This window comes from Nycticebus coucang, chromosome 4 (assembly GCF_027406575.1).
Source record: "Nycticebus coucang isolate mNycCou1 chromosome 4, mNycCou1.pri, whole genome shotgun sequence".
NCBI classification, from domain to species: Eukaryota; Metazoa; Chordata; class Mammalia; order Primates; family Lorisidae; genus Nycticebus; species Nycticebus coucang.
In genome coordinates this window covers 116,190,508-116,214,445 of record NC_069783.1, presented here as the reverse complement: position 1 = coordinate 116,214,445, position 23,938 = coordinate 116,190,508, and the positions used below count along the sequence as shown (strand labels likewise).

Sequence of the window (23,938 nt, the reverse complement as noted above, 5' to 3'; positions counted from 1 at the left end):
CTCGGTAGAGTGCCGTGGCCTCACACAGCTCACAGTAACCTCCAACACCTGGGCTTAAGCGATTCTCTTGCCTCAGCCTCCCGAGTAGCTGGGACTACAGGTGCCCGCCACAACGCCCGGCTGTTTTTTGGTTGCAGTTTGGCCGGGGCCGGGTTTGAACCTGCCACCCTCGGTATATGGGGCCGGCGCCTTACCGACTGAGCCACAGGCACCGCCCTTTTTTTTTTTAATATTATTTATTTATTTTTATTGTTAAATCATAGCTGTGGGATCAAGTTTTTAAGGCTTGGTCTGCATCCTGGTTGGCATGCAGGCTGTCCAGGTGTATTTAGGTGAGGTAGCAAGCATTGTACAGAAGCAAAATTTTGTGGTTAGTTAACCATATGTCATACATCTTTGTTTTAATATTTTCCCCCTATACATCTTAGTTTCAGTAATTTCTCCACCTGGTATTATTTAAAGTTCAGTCTGGGGACGGTTGGTACTTCCTGGTCTATTTCCCAGGGAGTTAGCCAAGCAAGAAACTGGGAATGAACTAGAAGGAAGAAATCAATTAGTACTTTCTCATTTATCTTGGGAGTGAACTAGATTTATTTCACTTCATTTGAAAGCTTGCAGTCCGGAAATTTGCTAGGAGTTAACTGTTATTTTTCCATTATAGCCTAGGCCTAATACCTTTCTGCCTTAGCCTAGGCCCATTAGGCCTATCAATGTATAACCATAATTTTGATCAAGTTATTAACACTTTAAGCTCTACAGAAGTAACCTATATGCCCCTTTATAATTACAAATCCTTCCTCCTGCATGATCATGATCTTTCTTCTATGGTAACAGGTTACTCACATTTCTTTTTCTTTTTTATCTATTTCATCTGGATACACCTGATATTAAAATGGGAAAAAAATATATTATTATAAAGGAAAATTACAAACATATTTCACTTATAAATGAGGATGCAATATCCTAAACAACATATTAACAAGTTTAATTAAAAATTAATGTTTAAGGGCGGTGCCTGTGGCTCAAAGGAGTAAGGTACCAGACCCATATGCTGGAGGCGGTGGGTTCAAACCCAGCCCCAGCCAAAAAAAAAAAAAAAAAAAAATTAATGTTTAATTAATGCACTTTGGTCAGCATTAAATCCAATTTATGTGAGAATTAGTCATTATTTTGCAGCATTTGTATTAACCTGGATGGAGGTGGAACACATTATTCTTAGTGAAGCATCACAGGAATGGAGAAGTATGAATCCTACGTATTCAACTTTGATATGAAGACAATTAATGACAATTAATGACACAGTGGGGTATGAGGGAAGGGGAGAGCAGACAGAAAAGGAGGGAGGGGGTGAAGGAAAGAAAAAGAAAAAAGAAGAAAAGACAACTAAATAGTGACCAATTTTCACATTTCTTTTTAGTTTTATTTAGTTGCATTTCTTTTTTTTTTTTTTTTTTTGAGACAGAGTCTCACTATGTCATCCTGGGTAGAGTGCCATAGCATCACAGCTCACAGCAACCTCAAACTCGTGGCCTCAAGCGATTCTCTTGCCTCAGCCTCCCAAGTAGGTGGGACTACAGGTGCCTGCCTCAACGCCTGGCTATTTTTAGAGATAGGGTCTCACTCTGGCTCAGTCTGGTCTCAAACCCGTGAGCTCAGGCAATGCACCCACCTCTGCCTTCCAAAGTGCTCAGATTACAGGTGTGAGGCACTGTGCCTGGTCACAACATTACAAAAGTTTTACACGACTTACTGGATGTTCACGAACCAACCCATAAAGTTGAAATTTTTTTTTGTTGTGGTTTTTTTGAGATAGAGTCTCACTAAGTCACCCTCGGTAGAGTGCCATGGCATCACAGCTCACAGCAACCTCAAACTCCTGGGCTTAAGCGATTCTCTTGCCTTAGCTGTCCAAGTAGCTGGGACCTCAGGCACCCACCATAACACCCACATATTTTTGGTTGTAGTTGTCATTGTTGTTTGGCAGGCTAAGGCTGGGTTCAAACCCACCAGCTCCGGTGTATGTGGCTGGCACCCCTAGCTGCCAAGCTATAGGCACCAAGCCTTTAGTTACATTTCTAAATAGACAATCTATATCATGTGCTTTCATTTTACCTTTTTTTTTAACTTACATGTATATGCATAAATACAACTTTCCACATGGCTTCTTTTATTCTGCCATTCATTTAAGTAATATCCATGTTATCTATGTGTGAAACCATAGTTCATTGCTTCCCATTGCTCAGCACTAATATTTCTCTATGTAAATCCCTCACCATTCACTATCCATTCTTTTTTTTCCCCGTTAAGACAGAGTCTCCCTCTGTTGCTCTGGGTACAGTACTGTGGTGTCATAGCTCCCAGCAACCTCAAACTCTTGGACTTCAGCAACTCTCTTGCCTCAGCCTCCCAAGTAGCTAGGCTTATAGGCATGTGCCACAACACCTAGCCAATTTTTCTACTTTTAGTAGTGAGGGGGTCTCTCTTTTGCTCTGGGGATCCACCCACCTTGACCTCCCAGAGTGCTAGGATTACAGGAGTGAGTCACTGAGCCCAGCCCATTCACTATCCATTCTATTATCTGTTAACCCATTTCTTTGATGGTATACTGTGAACAGAGCTGCTTTGGACTTTATTGTCTATGTAAGGTGATACAAATGTACATGATTTTCCAAGGTACATACCTACAAGTAGAATGCTAGGTCATAGGAGAGGCAAAACTTCAATTTAAGGGGAAATATAAAAAACTGTACTTCAAAATGGTATGCCAATTTACATTCCCAAAGCAGTTTGGGAATCTCTACTGCTGCACATTCTCAGTAATGTTTTGTGTTGTGATTCTTTTTTTTTTTTTTTAGCGAAAGAGTCTCACTTTGTTTCTGTTGGTAAACAGTGCCATGGTGTCACAGCTCACAGCAACCTCCAATTCTTGGGCTTGGGCGATTCTCTTGCCTCAGCCTCCCGAGTAGCTGGGACTATAGGCACCCGTAACACTTGGCTATTTTTTTGTTGCAATTTGACCAGGGCCGGGTTTGAATCCATCACCCTCAGTATATGGGGCCAGAGCCCTACCCACTGAGCCACAGGCACTGCCCAACACGCGGTTAATTTTTGTTGCAGTTTGGCCAGGGCCAGGTTTGAACCCACCACCCTTGGTATATGGGGCTGTTGCCCTACTCACTGAGCCACAGGCACCACCCTGTGTTGTGATTCTTTTAAAATATCCTAACCTTGTGATACGAAGTGATATACTTTTGTATTTCTTTCAATACTAATAAGGATGAACACTTTTACAAATGTTTATTGATGCACCCATTACATATTTATCCTTTTCTTTTCTTTTTTAGACAGAGTCTCACTATGTTACCCTCAGTAGCGTGCCGTGGCATCACAGGTCATAGCAACCTCAAACTCTTGGGCTTTAGAGATTCTCTTGCCTCAGCCTTCCAAGTAGCTGGGACTACAGGCTCCCACCACAACGCACGGCTCTTTTTCTTTTTTTTTTTCTTTGCAGTTGTCATTGTTTGGCAGGCCCAGGCTGGGTTCAAACCCGCCAGCCTTGGTAATTGTGCCCTAGCCACTGAGCTACAGGTGCTGAGCCACATATTTATTCTTTTAGAATAAGGCTTTCATCTATACCCATCCATTTAAACTGCTCTACTGTAGGCTAGCAATGAATAACTAGCCATTCTCAAATCACATGATCACCTCTCAGCCTCTTTTGATAAACCTGTAAGCCACATTTGCAGGGGTGAGATGGGACAATTGCCTGAGCCCAGGAGTTCAAAACCAACCAGGACAACATAGAACCTGTCTTTTATTTATTTATTTTTTTGTAGAGAGAGAGTCTCACTTCATGGCCCTCAGTAGAGTGCCGTGGCATCACACAGGTCACAGCAACCTCCAATTTCTGGGCCCACGCGATTCTCTTGCCTCAGCCTCCCAAGTAGCTGGGACCACTTCAGCAACAGGTGCCCACCACACCACCTGGCTATTTTTAAAATTTCTTTATTTTTCCAATTTGTTATGGGGCGAGATAAGGACCACCGACTCAAAGTAGAAATTCAAAAAAGAGTCTTCTTTTTTTTTGTAGTTTTGGGCCGGGGCCGGGTTTGAACCTGACACCTCCAGTATATGGGGATGGCACCCTACTCTAAGCCACAGGCGCCACCCCCAAAAAGGAGTCTTTTATTAACCACGGGGCTGTCTCAGCAAAGTATAAGGCAGACTAAGTGAGAGAGCGTCGAGTGGTCTGAGATTGGGTTCTTGTAGTCTGAAAGTTGGCAACAGAAGCAAATAGAAGCCTGCAGTCATGATGACCCCTTTTACAGAAGCAAACCTTGCAATTTAGTGAATAGATAGCGATTTTGCAGATAGATAACATAAAGGTAACTTATTAAAGCTCACATAAAGCAGATCTGGCAATTAGCGAATAAGTTAAAACAATCAGTCACTGCACTTAGCTTGTTAGCTATCATCATGACAGCACTTAGGTTGTTAGCTCTTACCTTGTTTTGTTCTGGCCCAATCTAAGAGTGATGGTACTTGGCATTTCTTTTTTTTTTTTTTTTTTTTGAGACAGTCTCAAGCTTTGCCTTGGGTAGAGTGCTGTGATGTCGTAGTTCACAGCAACCTCCAACTCGGGCTCAAGCTATCCTCTTGCCTCAGTTTTTCTATTTTTAGTAGAGACAGGGTCTTGCTTTTGCTCAGGCTGGTCTTGAACTTGTGAGCTCAAGCAATCCACCTGCCTTAGCCTCCCACAGTGGTAGGATTACAGGCGTGAGCCACCACACTCAGCCTACAACTATCAACCTTCTCATGCCTTCTTCCTACCCCTTATCTCTAGTGTTCTGTGTTCAAGCTTGCCTTGTCTTGGAATTACTGGCTTTCTATCTCTCTGCCAGGCTCTGAACCAAAGCAAAAAGATTATGGCTCTTTGACTTTGAAACGAATTGAAACCTTAAGAAGCCAGACCTAAAAAGTGTCTTTCTGGCTCATTTGAGTCTCTCAAATCAGACTAGGGATAGAGAAAGTGGTCTAACTAACCTGAACCAGGGAACTAAAGCTCTTGCAGTGGGAGCAGAATTGTGAGCCTTGGCTCGGTGCCTGTAGCTCAAGTGGCTAAGGCGCCAGCCACATACACCAGAGGTGGCGGGTTCAAATCCAGCCCGGGCCTGCCAAACAACAATGCGAGGACAATGAAAACAAAAAAATAGCTGGGTGTTGTGGTGATCACCTGTAGTCCCAGCTACTTGGGAGGCTGAAGCAAGAGAATCACTTAAGCCCAGGAGTTGGAGGTTTCTGTGAGCTGTGATGCCAAAGCACTTGACCTGGGGCGACACCTTGAGGCTCTGTCTCAAAACAAACAAACAAACAACAAAAAAAAAAACAGTATTGTGAACCTGGTGTAGATTGAATTAGAGAAGAACCAATATGCTACGAGCTGGCCTGTGACAGCTGGTCTTAAGTTTCTCAGCAGACTTCCCTGCTCTGAAAATGAAAGGAGAGGGGCTAACTCATCGCATGTGTCATAGTATTTGGTCTCAAATCCCAAAGGATTGCTCCCCAAGCTCTGTATCACTTATATTTTAAGACTCACTCTGCCTACTGTGGAGAATAGACTATCAGGGAGCCCATTCCCAGGGAGTAAGGGAGGTAGAATATGTTTGGAAATGACCACATAGTAAGTCAGAGTGCCACAGATACCAGGGAAATTCAGTATTATGCCTTGGTGGTTAAATCTGATCATAATGAATAATACACAATTAATAATGTAATCTTTCATTTGTCATCACATTTGGCTTCAGATCCTGTCAGCATTTATTTGAACACCTGCTGTATGCCTTGCTGTGCACTAGATAACCTCACAGGAGTTGGCTAATATAACCACAGACATTCTGTGAGAGGCACCCTTTGTGTGGCCATCTTACTGAGGAGGAAACCCAGGCTTGAGGGAATTAGTTCCGTATCTTAAGATATCTTAAGATCAATCAGTCGGAAAGTGACACCTGCTGTTTAGGACTGTGGAAAGTGAAGGACCCAAAGACCAGTCAGTCAGGATGACTTTCTCCTTTTTTTTTTTTTAAGAGAGAAAGAGTTGGGCGGTGCCTGTGGCTCAGTTGGTAAGGCGCCGGCCCCATATACCGAGGGTGGCGGGTTCAAACCCAGCCCCGGCTGAACTGCAACCAAAAAATAGCCGGGCGTTGTGGCAGGCGCCTGTAGTCCCAGCTACTCAGGAGGCTGAGGCAAGAGAATCGCCTAACCCCAGGTGTTGGAGGTTGCTGTGAGCTGTGATGCTAGAGCACTCTGCTGAGGGCGACAAAATAAGACTCTTTCTCTTTTTTTTTGTAGAGACAGAGTCTCACTTTATGGCCCTCTGCAGAGTGCTGTAGCCTCACACAGCTCACAGCAACCTCCAACTCCTGGGCTTAAGCGATTCTCTTGCCTCAGCCTCCCGAGTAGCTGGGACTACAGGCGCCCGCCACAACGCCCAGCTATTTTTTGGTTGCAGTTCGGCTGGGGCTGGGTTTGAACCCGCCACCCTCGGTATATGGGGCCGGTGCCTTACCAACTGAGCCACAGGTGCCACCCCAAGAAAGGTTATGTTTTGCTCTCAGAAATCTCTTCCTGGTTGGATTGGCTAGGCTGGGAAAACACAAGATGCAGCTGACACAACACTCACACTATTAGCGTCCAAGGGAATGAAAGAGCTCTTGGAGTATTGAAGAAAGGTGTGCCTATTTTTCCTCTTAAGTTTGAGTTGTTTAGATATTTAGATTGGTTACAAAAATGGCTACTATAACCTGTATGATCCAGAATTGTCTCCTCTTTGTAAAACCCATGAATAAAATTACCAGGCTTTTATTTTAGGTGTATTACTGTATAAATGTAGAAACTTCAGCATAGGTGGGGTTTGATGCACTTATACAATTTTGTGGCAACTGTTTTAGTTTTCCCATAAAGAGATATTTGAATGTCAGTGGCTTCCCATAAATCATGACACGTTAGTTACCTTAAAGTTGGGACCCTTTCTCCTCTTTAAAAACTGAACAATTTTTTTTTAAGACACATAGTCTCATTTTGTCGCCCTTGGCAAAGTGCCGTGGCGTCACAGTTCACAGCAACCTCCAGCTCTTGGGGTTAGGTGATTCTCTTGCCTCAGCCTCCCCAGTAGCTGGGACTACAGGTGCCCGCCACAACACCCGGCTGTTGTTTTTGTTGCAGTTTGGCCTGGGCTGGGTTCAAACCCTCCACCCTCAGTATATGGGGCTGGCGCCCTACTCACTGAGCCATAGGCGCCGCCCACAATTTTTTTTTTTTTTTTGAGACAGACCCTCAAGCTGTTGCCCTGGATAGAGTGCTGTTGCATCACATCTCACAGCAACCTCAAATTTCCTGGGCTTAAGCGATTCTCTTGCCTCTGCTTCCCAAGTAGCTGGGACTATAGGCGCCCGCCATAATGCCTGGCTATTTTTTGGTTGCAATTGTCATTATTGTTTGGCAGGTCCAGACTGGATTCGAACCTGCCAGCTGGTGTATGTGGCTGGTGCCTTAGCTGCTTGAGCCACAGGCGCCAAGCCAATTTTTTATTTTTTTTTTGAGACAGAGTCTCACTTTGTCAACCTCAGTAAAGTGCCATGGCATCGTAGTTCATAGCAACCTCAAATTCTTGGGCTCAAGTGATTCTCTTGCCTCAGCCTCCCGAGTAGCTGGGCGTACAGGCACCCGCCACAATGCCTGGCTATTTTTAGAGACTAGGTCTTGCTCTTGCTTAGGCTGGGAGAATTTGTGAGCTCAGGGCAATCTACCTGCCTCAGCCTCCCAGAGTGCTAGGATTACAGGTGTGAGCCACTGCGTCTGGGTCTTTTTTTTTTTTTTTTTGAGACAGTCTCAAGCTGTCGCCCTGGGTAGAGTGCCATGGTGTCATAGGTCACAGCAACCTCCAACTCTTGGGCTCAAGCAATTCTCTTGCCTCAGCCTCCCCTCCCAAGTAGCTGGGACTACAGGTGCCCACCATGCCTGGCTATGTTTTAGAGATGGGGCTCTCGCTCTTGCTCAGGCTGGTCTCAAACCCGTGAGCTCAGGCACTTCACTCACCTCGGCCTCCGGAGTGCTAGGATTACAGGCGTGAGCCACCACGCCCAGCCAAGTTTTCTTTTCTTTTTTTTTTTTGAGACGGAGCCTCACTATGTTGCCCTTGGTAGAGTGCTATGACGTCACAGCTCACAGCAACCTCAAACTCTTGGGCTTAAGTGATTCACTTGCCTCAGCCTCCCAAGTAGCTGGGACTACAGGCACCCACCGTAATGCCTGGCTATTTTTTGTCGTTGTCATTGTTAGCAAGCCCAGGCTGGGTTCAAACCTGCCAGCCTCAATGCATGTGGCCACCGCTGTAACCACTATGCTATGGGTGCCCAGACTTTTTTTCTATTTTTTTTTGGTAGAGACAGAGTTTCACTGTATGGCCCTGGGTAGAGTGGTGTGGCATCACACAGCACACAGCAACCTCCAACTCCTGGGCATAGGTAATTCTTTTGCCTCAGCCTCCCAAGTAGCTGGACTACAGGTCCCACCAGAACACCAGACTAATTTTTCTATTTTTAGTAGGAATAGAGTCAGGCTACTGTTCAAGCTGGTCTTGAACTCCTTATCTCAAGGCATGGTCCCACCTTGGCCTCCCCGTGTGGGAGGGCCACTGAGACCAGCCCTTTTCAAGCATTTTTTTTTTTTTTTTTTTTTAAGAGATTGAGTTTTTACTTTGTCGCCCTTGGTAGAGTGCCATGGTGTCACAGCTCACAGCAACTTCCAGCTCCTGGGCTTAGGTGATTTTTTGCCTCAGCCTCCCAAGTAGCTGGGACTCCAGGCACCCACCACAACACCTGGCTATTTTTTGTTGCAGTTTGGCCGGGGCCAGGTTCGAAGCCGCCACCCTCGGTATATGGGGCCAGCGCCCTACTCACTGAGCCACAGGTGCCACCCCCTTTTCAAGTATTTTAAAAGACACTTTCTAATTGTCACCCTGGCTTTTCATTTATGAATTCATCCTAACCCTGTGGTTATCATGTTTGATTCTGGCATAACCTCCTTATGTGAGACTCTCATAAATTTACTAAATAAAATTCTAGAATGATAATATATACAGGTAGGGATAGTATTATATTTTAAACAGAAGGTATCACCTAAAAACAGGGAACTCTTAGCTCTAGTGAGAGACTATATTGACAGGAATGATCCCTACAGAAACTTGAATTATTTTATTAAATTTGAAAACGGAACAACAGTATTGTTATATACAATTTCTAATGGGTATATAATCCATTACTGAAATAAAGTACATAGAAGAAAATTCCTACTCCCATATTAATACTATTACAGAGTTTTTATAAGGGCCACTGTAGCATAAATGGCCCCTTCACCTTTGCTGCACTGAGCCTTCTTCTAACCCAGTGTATCAGATATTAGCTATATTGGACTTCTTCCTTCCACTACTCCCTTTCTGTCTCTGGTTCTTCCTGTACTTTGCCTACATCCTCTTTTGGTACAGCCTCTTCTGAGATTTCTTCTAGGTAATCTTGTGAGCACTGTGATATCCCCTTTCCAGCCCTGAAATGCCCAACAAAAATTAGACCTAAAAATAATGCTAAAAGAAACAGGGGGAATATGTATACCATCTGATCAAGGCTTTGGTGTTTATCATTGCTGTCATCACCTTGATGGGCATTACCTCGGCCAACACTATGACTTCTACTTTCATCTCTACTTGGAATTTCATTACCTGGTTTAATAGGGGGACCACTGTCCACACTACCCCCACTTCCTGGATTTTTACAGTCTGGGGGTGCAAAACCAAACACACAGTGGCAGTGCCTCAAATTGTTGCAAACACCATTTCCATGACACATTTCCTCTGGTTTACAGTCATACTGGAGTATGGAGTGGTGAGTACAGGAATAATTGATGCACACTTTGTTTGGGGCACAAGAAGTGCCTCTCTGCACATCTCCATCATCAGGGATATCAGTACCATTAAAAGCATCCATGCTCCAGCACCAGTCATCTTTGTGAGGGACCTGCATCAGTGCATGCTGAGCGTTGATTGGTGGTAAGTGTCTAACATCTGTACATACGAGTTTCCCACAAAATATATTATCACCTAAACATGTAGCATATCTTTGCTGAGCTGCAGTGGGACGGCCACAATTTCCAAACCGGTCCCCTTTTGTATTCATTGAAATGTAACAGTCTTCTGGGGCGGATCTTGCAGGGTTCCCATATATCTCCATGCATTGCTTATCAGGGTTCTTACACTGACCCTTAGAGCAATAGTGAAATCTGTCACACAATGTGCCATCTTGCTTGTAGCTGTCTGCTGGACATTCTGCAGAACTACCATTACAGTATTCTGGAAGGTCACACTCATCTTGAGTGGGACGGCATAAAAATCCGATCCTTCTGAAAGTACAAACATGGCAGCAGAGTCCATCACTACACTCTGCATGTTTCTTCAGTTGACAGATTCGGTCACAGCATGGGTGACCGTCACAAGCAGAACCACAGTCACACTCCTCCAGGTCTTCCACCACACCATTTCCACAGCGAGAATCCCTACGCTTGCGGCCTTTGTGCCATGGTTTGTTAAATAGGCAGGCTCCTTTGTGTTCATGAAGGAAGTGGTAGAAGTAGTCAGAGCTGCAGTTACTGAAGCCACCATGTTTCGTGATACTTTCACTCATGAGACAAAAGTGCTCATCTTTACAAATGCAGGCCGAATGGTCATGCTGAATGCCCAGATTGTGCCCGAGCTCATGGACCATGAGCGCTGCAAACAGAAGGACATCTTCGTGGTGGAAAGATTCAACGGCAGCGGCAAAACCCCTTGAACAGGCACCATTGAGAAACGCCTGACCCATACTCCCTTCCGGATGATGCCCAACGATCATGTGGGCAACATCATGCTTCACACGATGGATGAGCTTCTCTCTTCTCCAGCTATTGAAATTCCTGAGTGTAACCTGCAAGTCCTCTGGGACTTCTACTAGATCCTCCTCAGTCCAGATCTCCATTCCAGTCAGCACCACCTCTGTGTTTATTCCCCTAGTGAAGATGTTGGCCAGAGCAATGATGTCCACTACTCTCTGGACTGTCTCATTGATGTCACCACTCCACATCTGGAACCGCTGGTTGTTGACTACGACAAACATCTCCACATACTTGGTGTGTGACCACAAGTAGGACAGTGCCTGTAGATTCTGAGGCTTCCTGCTCCCTTGTTGCCAGCTGGTAGACACCACTTGGCTGTCTTTGGAAGTCACACTACAGGAGACATGCGCTTGATGTGCCATGGTGTACAGTACGTGTTCAAATTGCTTTGAAGATTCCACAGGCTCAATGCCGTAAGATTTCTCCTCCTTAATCAGGATGCCCCTGAGGCCTGAACAGGTGTTGACAGAAACAAAAGAACCTGGCATTCCTTCTATGTAGCCTTCATAGTGACAGTCATGTGAAATGAAAGGCACTTCTTGCCCCGGGACACCGTTGTGGTAACTGTAGACTGGAAAATTTTTCACAAAATAATCTCTCTTCACCTTCAGGTGAACCAGGTGCTTCTGGCCTTGCATAACTAGTATGTAAGATACTTTCCCCACTGGGTTCTCTCTTTCCTGGACTGTTAGCCTCTTGAAAATAGTAATTTCATAGGAAGAATAATATACTGATTCTAGGTGGAAATACATGCTTGGCAGAAAAATCACCAACAGCATCAAAATCTCTAACTTGACACACGAACTTACTGGCACTAGCCCCAGCCTCAAGTTCCATTTTTGTAGAGCCCATGCCTCTTCCAAGGCCACTTGGCTTTTCTGTAGAGAAGGCAGGGTGGAGGCACAATCTTTTAATGATGCTACCACTGACATGGCCAAAATGAATCAGTTGATGATGCAGGGCTTGTGCCCATCAACAGCAGCTTTCCTGGCACACAGACCCTTGTAGACTCAGTTATTTCTCAGATCTATGTTGGCTCCCTTATGGGCAGTTATAACCCAGCTTTTTAAGTCTTAGAGACTTCAGGCTGTGTCTCTTTCTACTCTTTCTTCTCTGTCCTTTAGTAGTTTTCGTTTATAACTTCCTTCCAACAGCAACTTTAATGTTCCTTGGTAAGTTCCTCTTACCCTGGAGAGAGATTACAAGTAGAAGATCTGTAGGGATTCAGTATCCTGAGCCCAGGCCATACTACTAATATCCGTTAACATGCTCATTCTTTGAAACCCAACATTCTGGCAGGGGGTTGGGGGTAGGGGGAAGGGATTCTCTGAGTAGGACAAAGTTCTCTGTTGCCCACAGCCTCTTTTCCCTATTTCTGCAGTAATAAGGGCATTGTTTCCCAATTCAACCCTCCTTTGTCAATGTCTGATTTTTTTCTTTAATTCAAGAATAACTACATATCAAAAAAAAAAACTATATAGGGATGTCCAAATTTCCTCTTTTTATATTTTGTTCATAACAAATGAGTTCGGACATATAACTGCATATAAACATAATTTATTCTCTACTACAGACATGTAAGTAATAAAATGAGTTCAATTTCTCCATGGAAGTATATAAGGAATTCAGATCAAAGTTCAATTCCTCCAAACTGCCCCAACATAAAAAACCGTGGGATATAAAACTGATTAACGAAGTGTCTAGTTACCATTTCATTAAGAAAATTAAAAGGGGGCGGCGCCTGTGGCTCAGTGAGTAGGGCGCCGGCCCCATATGCCAAGGGTGGCGGGTTCAAACCCAGCCCCGGCCAAACTGCAACAAAAAAATAGCCGGGTGTTGTGGCGGGCGCCTGTAGTCCCAGCTGCTCGGGAGGCTGAGGCAAAAGAATCGCGTAAGCCCAAGAGTTAGAGGTTGATGTGAGCCGTGTGACGCCACGGCACTCTACCTGAGGGCGGTACAGTGAGACTCTGTCTCTACAAAAAAAAAAAAAAAAAAAAATTAAAAGGACTCTGTAAGAATTTTTAAAATATTTCTTCACTTTAACTAAAATTGACCTGTAATGTGTATGGAAGTCCTCAGATTTGGTGTTGATATAAATTTCCTTGATGTGTTTAGCAGTTACAAGTTTAAAAGGAAAAAGAAGTCCTGTCTACTCATTCCTTGTCCATCCTAAGATGAAAAAAATAAGACTGTACATTTTTTATCTTTATTTTACATTAAGTAAAATATCTACAACAAAACCTTTCAAATTAAGAGTTATGACCAGAGAAAACATTCAAAAATGGGAAAATGCCCTAATTAACTGAGGCATGTGGATTGCTTGAGCTCAGGAATTTAAGACCAGCCTGACCAAGAACAAGACTCTGTCTCTAAGGCTGTAGTCCCAGCTACTTGAGAGGCTGAGACAAGAGGATTGCTTGAGTCCAGGAGTCTGAAGTTGCTATGAGCTGTGATACCACAGCACTCCACTGAGGGTGACAAAGTGATACTGTGTCTCAGGAAAAAAAAAAGTGTGCTTTAGAAATTATTATAGATTTCAGGGTGTTTCCCTGTGTCTTAACCAAAACAAGGAAAATTAGGTTAAGTCATTTGGTGGAATCAATAATGAAAGAACACTCTAGTTTCTAAATAAAAACATAATTAAAATACAGTATCCAATTTTTCAATTGAAACACATTTTCTTCAGTAAATACATGCACACATATACACTCACACACAATATCTGATTTAAATCTTCTTCTTTGGCCAACAGTTACCTACTATTCCTTCAATTTATTCTTTCTCAAATGAATATAAGTCATATAAACTCTTTTTAGAAAGCAATTCTTCTGGCTTGGCGTCTGTAGCTCAGTGGCTAGGGCGCCAGCCACATACACTGGAGATGGTGGGCCAGCCCGGGGCCTGCCAAACAATGACAACTACAACCAAAAAAAATAGCTGGGCGTTGTGGCAGGTGCCTGTAGTCCCAGCTACTTGGGAGGCTGAGGCAAGAGAATCGCTTAAGCCCAAGAGTTGGAGGTTGCTGTGAACTGTGACATCACCGCACTCTACCAAGGGTGACATATTGAGACTCTGTCTCAAAAAAAAAAGAAAAAAAAGAAAGCAATTCTTCCTATTTATGTTTAAAATGATACATTTCTGACAGGCATTGACCTATGCTTATACAATATATTAGCCAGAAAGATATAAAAGTTGCACTATATCAACCAGGCTTAAAATTGCGGTAAACTATCAAGGTATTTGCATAGTAAGTAATGGTTTAATAAACAGAGAGTTAGCAATTCATGTAGGAGAACTGAAAATTATAACCTAATGCTTTGCAAGAATTGTTCTTTTACAATGTTAAGTTTTCACAGGTATGGGTGTTAGGCCACAGAATACAAGGAAGATATGGTTTCACCTCCGTTATGTGCAAATTTTGCATTATTAGCAAACTTGACTGGTATATTAAAGCAGAATTTACTACTGGCCTAGGAATACACAAACAAAACACTTTGAAAACCAAATAGTGCTGGGTTCCTTAGGAGTTAAAATTTTTTTTTTTTGAAACAGTCTCACTATGTTGCCCTTGGTAGAGTTCTGTGGTGTCACAGCACACAGCAACCTCAAATTCTTGGGCTTAAGTGATTCACTTGCCTCAGCCTCCCAGGGAGCTGGGACTACAGGTGCCCACCACAAGCCTGGCTATTTTTTGTTGCAGTTGTCATTGTTGTTTAGCTGGCCCATGCTGTGTTCAAACCCACCAGCCTCGGTGTATGTGGCTGGTTCTGTAACTACTGTGTTATGGGTGCCTAGCCACAGTTAATGGTTTTTCAAGGAGCTCTGTCCAGAGCAGGATGCACTTCCGAGTTAAAACAACTAAGGCATCCCACAGGGTATTCGCAAACTTCCAAAATGGTGCTCATTTGGATATGTCTAGACACAACATTCATTTTGGGGACTGGATGAATTCAGCCTGAAGTAGCTGAAACACAGGCAACTGATGCTCAGAATAAAAGGCAGTATCATTTTAGATATCTAAAATTCAACACATATTAAGGGGATAAAAAAGTCATCCTGAGCCTTAAGAAGTTACCCCAATAACAAATTTGAGAAGTTAATGGCAGACTGGGTATGCTAGAAGGTCCCTTTAAAGAAAAAGAAGCATAACAAAGGTAATCCTGACTTTCTCTCCCCTTGGAAGACTAAACCTCTGTCCTTAATTAAGACAGAAAAACTATAGGTGTTCAGACAATAGAAAAACAAGTGCAAAGTTTTTCCTAAATGCGAGAAATGATCTAATAAGATTACATTTCACTGAAAAACAGAATAGGCCCCTAATTCAACTCTCGGCTAAGTTTCCTAGTTGGTAAATTAAAAACTGTTTTTCTCTGTTGCCTCTCTCAGATTTTGCCATTTTGAAAAGTATTAATTTCGGGCAGCGCCTGTGGATCAGTGAGTAGGGTGCCGGCCCCATATGCCGAGGGTGGCGGGTTCAGACCCAGCCCCGGCCAAACTGCAACAGAAAAATAGCCGGGCGTTGTGGCGCGCGCCTGTAGTCCCAGCTGCTCGGGAGGCTGAGGCAAGAGAATCGCGTAAGCCCAAGAGTTAGAGGTTGCTGTGAGCCGTGTGACGCCACGGCACTCTACCCGAGGGCGGTACAGTGAGACTCTGTCTCTACAAAAAAAAAAAAAAAAAAAAAGAAAAGTATTAATTTCTCTTATAGGGTTATCCATTTATAACAGTTATCAGTCACCTGAAGTTAATGAACTTTATCTCCAAAAATACCTTGAATTACAATTTCTCCAAGAAAAAGGGGAACCAATATAATAAAGTAATTCTTAAAAGACTGTTTTTATTATATAGTCCTATAGTCAGTCATACACATAGTTCATACCAGCCAAATGTTACCCTGAAGATACACTCACCATAGTGGAGATCAATTTTGATTAAAGACAATGTGATGGCATAAAACTGAATAACAGGTTCCTAATCCTGTTACTCTGCTCCATGACTTGGATTATGTCTATTAGCTCTTCTGTTTACCAATACAGGTACCCACTAAAATCTGCTTAAAAAAACAACCCAAACCAGTTTGTTATGTTAGCCCATATGCCCAACAGAAAACTAGAAAAGCGCTGAGCCTTACTTTCATTCACACACCTGCTTTCTGTGCCAAAACCATGCTTCCTGAAAATAAAGAATACTGAACAAAATAAATGAAGCCCAGGGGATACCAACATAAGGCAGCTTTAAGGGAAGAAAAAAAGAAATAAAACCCGAGACCATCTTACATGCTAGTCCAATGGTCATGTTTAAATTATATTAACTTTCTCAGAAAAATCATCAACAAGAGGGCCAGAGGAACAAGGTAAGTAAATGAGACACAATGGAGCTGGTAAGGGTTGTAAGGGAGGGAGAGAGGACAAAGTGGGACCTCATGGAAGGGGAAAGGGAAGCTCTGGTTAAACTCGTGAAGAATAAACTCAAAAGAGAATCCCATTAGATTTAAGAATCACACCTATACTCTTTTAACAAATATGACAAAAAAGAAATGTTTCTACTTTAGGGAATTAGAGACAAATAAGTTCCCTCTTCTATCATGGGAATGGGGTCTACAGGCCCAAGTGTGGGTCCCATACAGCAGCAATGCAATGCAATGACCGATACACAAAAATGTATTTAATACCAGAGCTAATCTACCGATGGTACAGAAAGTAAATATAGAGGGCAACTGAAACTAGATTCCATATTACTTGACTCGACTGTTTACTAAGCAGAAAGGTCAGTAAAGTTGGTCTTTTATCTACCTCTGGCGAGTTATCTTTGTTACAAATAAAATAATCTTGCCTGATAATACCATCTGTCATCTTATAAATATAAGACTAAACAGCCTTAAAATTACAGTATATCTGTAGGAACTGAGTTTTTCTTAAAAAGAAATAACTATACTATTACTAGGTTCTATACCTTAAATCTATATAGCAACTTTAATCAACGTGGAAATGAAATGATTTATTAATTTACATAAAAATTACTTTATATATTACAGAATAATTTTTCAAAATATTAAAAAAATTTTTTTGAAGCTGTCATTATTGGGACTCATGGAACGTGGTTTGCTCTTCTATCACTTGCTTCACAATTTCTGCCAGTTTTAGTCGATCTACTTTATCTGTGAATCCACGACCTGAAACCCAAGAAAGAACAAAGTCAGTTTCAAACTCTTCACAGAGACCCAATAAGGTATACTTTCCCAGTGTCGAATCCACTCTCCCCAATGGAGGAACCACCCCCAACACTGACCAAAAGCAGTTATCTCCCATGTTTAAGATAGCAATTGAGCAGTTCCATTAACCTGGCAGTAAAAATCGAAAGCTTACCACAACACACAAGCAAACCAGAAACAGAGATCTTTATTAATACATATAGCATACAAAACTGCTATCCAGAAAAAAGAACTCCTATACCACTATAAGAAAGATACAACTCAGTTTTTTTTAAAAAAGGGGGGAAAGACTTGAACAGGCACCTCATAAAAAGAGGACATTTAAATGGCCAATAAATATTTAAAATATGCACAATCTCATCAGTAATCAGGGTAATGCAAACTAAAAGCACAGTGTACTACCACTACATACTAACTATGACAACTACAATAAAAAAGACAACAGGAAGAGTTGGTTTAAGGCTGGGCACAGTGGCTCACACCTGTAATCCTAACACTCTGGGAGGCCAAGGTGGGTGGACTGCTTGAGCTCACACGCTCAAGACCAGCCTGAGCAAGAGTAAGACCCTGTCTCTATTAAAAATAGAAAAACTAGGGGATGGAAGCAAGATGGACAACTGGAGCCAGCTTTCCACAGAGGCTCCTGTCCAGCAGGAGAGATAAAGGACAGAAGTTTAGCAAGTAAGCTGATAGTTTGGAGCTAAGCCAAGAGAGAAGGTTGAAGAATGCACATCAACCCTGCTGAGGTGAGCTGCAACCCCAAGGAAACAAACAATAGGTATAAAATCCATTGCCAAGCAGATGGGAGTCTCCTCCCCCATGAGAATGGCTCACAGTACACTCTATACAAACGAGCAAGCCGAGTTCAGATCCCCTCCTATTTTATCACAAGGGAGAGACCCTCTAAAAACCGGAACTCCTTCCCTAGAGAGGACTTACGAATGTGCCATGGCACTCTCCCCCCTAGGCATAAAATTGTATAAAACTATATATATTCTCTGGGCAGCACCTGTGGCTCAGTGAGTAGGGCGCCGGCCCCATTTACCGAGGGTGGCGGGTTCAAACCCAGCTCCGGCCGAACTGCAACAAAAAACTGTATATATTCTCTACCTGCAATTCTAAACTTCCAGCACTCCCCTCCACTCTCACCCTGAGGTCTGGAAGCCTGTCCCCCCATGGAGTCCAGATTCTTGGGCATTTCTCGAGAGGTGTGGATAGGGCATGACCTGTTGCTGGTCTGTGCCGATTCTACGGCACGGGAATAAGGAGAAGACAGTGAACTGAGGGAACCGTGTAGGAGAGGGAGAGGCAGTTCCCTGTGGTGCAGAGCAGCAGTGGCAGGAACTATAGGGCTCACACCCCTGGAGATACTTCGGAGAGACACTTCCTGCCTCTCTGGGCAACCAGAGGAAGCCGGGCATCTTCTCCGGTGGCAGCCACTGGTGGAACAGATCTGGGACTGAAACACAGGCCCTGTGAGTAAAGGGTATGCCTGAGGCGCGGCTGGGAAGGAGACTAGAATACGCTCGTGCTGAGATGGCATACTCCCAGGGTGGGGCTGAGCCAGAAGGACTGCTTTAGTGAGCCTAACAAGCACCCGGCCCTCAGAGGATCACAGCTGAGACAAAGGCAGGCAGGCAGCGGTTTGCACTGTGAGCTGAGTGTGACCTCTAACCGTGCCTGCCCCAATACACACTGCAGCCGAGACAGACATGCCAGCTCTGTGCAGCGGCACAGACCGGAGCTGAGTTGCAGTTTCTGTGAACTCAAACAGCGTCTGGTCCACAGGGGAATATAGCCGGGACAGAAAAAAATTCTGCAAAATTGTTCTGTCAGCAACATCAATCAGGGGCAGGGCTGGAACTGAGTGAACCGCCCAGCCTCCATTAAGCACCCAAGGTTGTCAGGCCTCAGCTCCCCCTGCTGGATAGTGGCAGAAAGTGGCAGCCTGGCCAAGGAGACATAGATCTCCCTGTGGCTCAGGCAGGTGCAAACCCCTGGAACATCTGCTCATTGGAGGGAAATGGTCACAGCCCTGTGCAGTTACTAGTGACTGGGTGTGACAGAGGTGCAAGGTGGGGAAGGAGGCATCAACCTTCCCAGACTAATTCATTTGCTGGGTGGGTCCTTCTGACCTCACAGAGCACTGGTGCAAGTCATACATGAGCTGCCACCAGACTCCTGCTATCTAGTTGATGGAAACCTTTTCAACTCTCCCACCTGAGACCGGTGCTGACTGGGACAATTGATTTGGACCTCTTGAACTGGGCTAATCACCCAAGGACTATCCAAAGTAGTACCCTGGTGTGTGGTTGTGGGAAGGTTTGATTTTCCTTTTCTAGTTGTTGCCCATGGGGGGCAGGGTGACTTAATTGCTGGTATATCTCGACAGCTGAGACTTCAACCGAGAGTAACTGATTCATGAGGGTAGAACAGAGACCAGCTGAAAACAAGACAGAGCAACTTAGCCCCACCACACCAAGGAAGTCCCCAGTGTCTTAGGCCGTAGCACTGTATGGGTCCTTTGCAAAGTTCTAGGGAAAAGGTACAGACATCAGTCCCAGCTCCTGGGCAAAGGGCTGGCTAATCACTACTCCAGGAGCCCACAACCCATCTTCACCTTATGTGCTCATCCAGCCAAACGGTGTAAAATAATCATAGGGCAGAATCAGCAGAAAAACTCCAGTAACATGAATAACCAGAGTAGATTAACTCCCCCATGGAAAGACATGGTAGACACAACTGAAGATCCCATCCATAAACAAAAGGCTAAGATGTCAGAAATTGAATTCAGAATCTGGATTGCAGATAAGATTAATAGAATGGAGGTAAAGTTGGAATTAGAAATTCAAGGAGCATTTTAAAAGTTGTCTCAAGAATTCAATGAATTCGGGCGGTGTCTGTGGCTCAGTGGGTAGGGCGCTGACTCCATATACCAAGGGTGGTGGGTTCAAACCCAGCCCCGGCCAAACTGCAACAAAAAATAGCCGGGCATTGTGGTGGGCACCTGTAGTCCCAGTTACTCGGGAGGCTGAGGCAAGAGAATCACCTAAGCCCAGGAGTTCAAGGTTGCTGTGAGCTGTGATGCCACAGCACTCTACTGAGGGTGATAAAGAGAGACTCTGTCTCTACAAAAAAAAAAAAAAGAAAAAAGAATTCAATGAATTCAAAGACAAAATCACCAAAGATTTTGATACATTAAGACAAGAATTTGCAGCCCTGAAAGATCTGAGAAATACAGTAGAATCCCTCAGTAACAGAATGGAGCAGGCAGAAGAAAAGATTTGTGAGAAGACAAAGTGTTTGAACACTTCCAAACGCTCAAAGAGGAAGAGAAGTGGAGAGCCAAAATGGATCATTCTTTCAGAAAGCTCTGGGATAATTAGAAGAAAACTAATATTCGCCTTATAGGAATTCCTGAAGGCGACGAGGTGGCTTTGAAAGGCACAGAGGCTCTTCTTCATGAGATAATGAAGGAGAATTTCCCAGACATTCCAAGAGATTCTGAAATTCAGGGTGGCGCCTGTGGCTCAAGGAGTAGGGCACCAGCCCCATATACTGGAGGTAGTGGGTTCAAACCTGGCCCCAGCTTAAGAAAAAAAAAAAAGAGAGATTCTGAAATTCACATAGCAGACAGTTTCAGAACCCAGCACAACTCAACCTGAATAAGACATCTTCTAGGCACATTATAATTAACTTTGCCAAAGTTAAAATGAAGGAGAAAATTCTGCAAGCAGCCAGATGTAAGAAAACCATCACCTACAAGGGGAAGAACATTAGAATGACTATAGATCTCTCTGCTGAAACCTTTCAAACTAGAAGAGGGTGGTCATTGACTTCTAATCTCCTAAAACAAAATAACTTTCAACCCAGGATCTTGTATCCAGTGAAACTGAGTTTCATTTATGATAGAGAAATTAAATACTTTAATGACAATCACATGTTGAAGAAATTTGCCATAACTAGACTAGCTCTCCAAGATATTCTTAGACCTATCCTCCATAATGACCAGTGCACTCTTCCACCACAAAAGTAAACTCACTCAGAAACTTTTGATCAAATTCCAACTTCCATAGTGGCAAAGGATTAAAAATATCCACTGGACTTTCGAAAAGCTCGATACCCAAAATTCTACTAGGCTTATCGATGTTCTCAATTAACGTGAATGGCTTAATTTGCCCTCTAAAGAAGCACAGGTTGGCTGACTGGATACAAAAACTCAGGCCAGATATCTGCTGCATACACAAGAATCTCATCTTACCTTAAAAGATAAATATAGTCTCAGGGTGAAGGGATGGTCATCTATATTTCAGGCAAATGGAAATCAGAAAAAAAAAAGGTGTTGCAATTTTATTCACAGATACAATAGACTTTAAACCAACAAAAGTAAGGAAAGATAAGGATGGTCACTTCATATTTCTTAAGGGTAACACTCAACATGATGAGATTTCAATTATTAACAATTATGCACCCAACCGGAATTCAACTCAATTTATAAAAGAGACTCTAATAGACATGAGCAACTTGATTTCCTCCAGCACCATAATAGTCAGAATTTTTTTTTTGTTTTGCAGTTTTTGACCGGGGCTGGGTTTGAACCCACCACCTCCGGTATATGGGGCCGGCGCCCTACCCCTTTGAGCCACAGGAGCCGCCCAGAAATTTTTTTTTTTTTTTATAGTCGGAAATTTTAACACTCCTTTGGCAGTGTTGGATAGATCCTCCAAAAGGAAGCTGAGCAAAGAAATTTTAGACTTTGGGCGGCACCTGTGGCTCAAAGGAGTAGGTTGCTGGCCCCACATACTGGAGGTGGTGGGTTCAAACCTGGCCCCCTGCTAAAAAAAAAAAAATAAGAAAAGAAATTTTGGACTTAAATTTAACCATTCAACAAATTAGATTTAACAGACATCTACAGAACATTTCATCTTAACAAAACTGAATACACATTCTTCTCATCAGCCCATGGAATGTACTCCAAAATTGATAACATCTTAGGTCACAAGTCTAACCTCAGCAAATTTAAAAAAATAGAAATTATTCCTTGCATCTTCTTGGACCATCATGGAATAAAAGTTGAACTCAATAACAACAGGAATCTGCATACTCATACAAAAACATGGAAACTAAATAACCTTATGCTGAATAATAGCTGGGTCATAGATGAGTTTAAAGAGGAAATTACCAAATTTTTGGGACAAAATGATAATGAAGACACGAATTATCAGAACCTCTGGAATACCATAAAGGCAGTCCTAAGAGGGAAATTTATAGCACTGCAAGCCTTCCTCAAGAGAACAGAAAGTGCCTGTGGCTCAAGCGGCTAAGGCACCAGCCACATACACCTGAGCTGGCGGGTTTGAATCCAGCCCGGGGCCCACCAAACAACAATGACAGCTGCAACCAAAAAATAGCCAGGCGTTGTGGCGGACGCATGTAGTCCCAGCTACTTGGGAGGTGGAGGCAGGAGAATCACTTAAGCCCAGGAGTTGGAGATTGCTGTGGGCTGTGATGCCACGGCACTCTACCCAGGGCAACAGCTTGAGGCTCTGTCTCAAAAAAAAAAAAAGAGAGAGAGAACAGAAAGAGAGGAAGTTAACAACTTAATGGGACATCTAAAGCAACTGGAAAAGGAAGAACATTCCAATCCCAAATCCAGCAGAAGAAAAGAAATAACCAAAATTAGAGCAGAATTAAATGAAATTGAAAACAAAAGGATTATACAATGGATCAATAAATCAAAAAGTTGTTTTTTTGAAAAGGTCAATAAAATAGATAAACCTTTGGCTAATTTAACCAGGAAAAAAATAGTAAAATCTCTAATTTCATCAATCAGAAATAGTAAAGATGAAATAACAACAGACTCGGGCGGTGTCTGTGGCTCAGCCGGTAAGGCGCCGGCCCCATATACCAAGGGTGGCAGGTTCAAACCTGGCCCCGGCCAAACTGCAACCAAAAAATAGCCGGGCACTGTGGCGGGTGCCTGTAGTCCCAGCTACTCAGGAGGCTGAGGCAAGAGAATCGCTTAAGCCCAGGAGTTGGAGGTTGCTGTGAGCTGTGTGAGGCCACAGCACTCTACTGAGGGCCATAAAGTGAGACTCTGTCGCTACAAAAAAAAAAAAAAAGAAAAGAAATAACAACAGACTCCTCAGAAATTCAAAAATCTGAAGGAAACTGACCAATACTTGGAAGCATGCCACCTTCCTAGACTTAGCCAGAATGAAGTGGAAATGTTGAACAGGTCTATATAAATTCTGAAATACCATCAACTATACAAAATCTCCCTAAAAAGAAAAGCCCAGGACCAGATGGCTTCACATGAGCATTCTACCAAACCTTTAAAGAGGAATTAGTACCTATATTACTCAATATTTTTCAAAATATAGAAAAAGAAGGAATACTACCCAACACATTCTATGAAGCAAACATCACCTTGATCCTCAAACCAGGAAAGGACTCAACAAGAAAAGAAAATTATAGACCAGTATCACTAATGGATATTGATGCAAAAATATTCAACAAGATCCTAGCAAACAGAATCCGGCAACACATCAAACAAATTATACCCCATGACCAAGTGGGTTTTATCCCAGAGTCTCAAGGCTGGTTCAATACGTAAATCTATAAATATAATTCATCACATAAACAAATTAAAAAACAAAGACCATATGATTCTCTCAATTGATGCAGAAAAAGCTTTTGATAATATCTAGTATCCTTTCATGATCAGAACACTTAAGAAAATGGGTATAGAAG

General features: G+C 43.1%; 2 protein-coding genes across 6 annotated transcripts in view; both read right to left on the bottom strand.

Moving 5' to 3' along the window:
• Positions 1-8,991: 8,991 nt before the first annotated feature.
• Positions 8,992-16,558, bottom strand: LOC128584975 (disintegrin and metalloproteinase domain-containing protein 1-like). The gene is made up of 2 exons (XM_053590248.1): positions 16,106-16,558; positions 8,992-12,165 (listed from the first exon to the last, which is right to left on the bottom strand). The coding sequence occupies exon 2, from the start codon at positions 11,907-11,909 to the stop codon at positions 9,483-9,485; it is 2,427 nt and encodes an 808-aa protein (XP_053446223.1). The 5' UTR covers positions 11,910-12,165; positions 16,106-16,558; the 3' UTR covers positions 8,992-9,482.
• A 398-nt stretch (positions 16,559-16,956) lies between these two features.
• Positions 16,957-23,938, bottom strand: part of MAPKAPK5 (MAPK activated protein kinase 5) — a 79,752-nt gene continuing 72,770 nt past the window's right edge. For all 5 annotated transcript variants that reach the window (XM_053590259.1, XM_053590260.1, XM_053590261.1 and 2 more), the window contains one exon: positions 16,957-17,146. In XM_053590259.1, the coding sequence (XP_053446234.1) occupies positions 17,052-17,146 (95 nt within the window). In that variant the 3' untranslated portion in view covers positions 16,957-17,051. The remainder of the gene's footprint in view (positions 17,147-23,938) is intronic.

Coding starts and splice junctions, on each gene's coding strand:
- LOC128584975 (XM_053590248.1), bottom strand. CDS start 11,909: ATGTCAGTGGTAGCATCATTAAAAGATTGTGCCTCCACCCTGCCTTCT.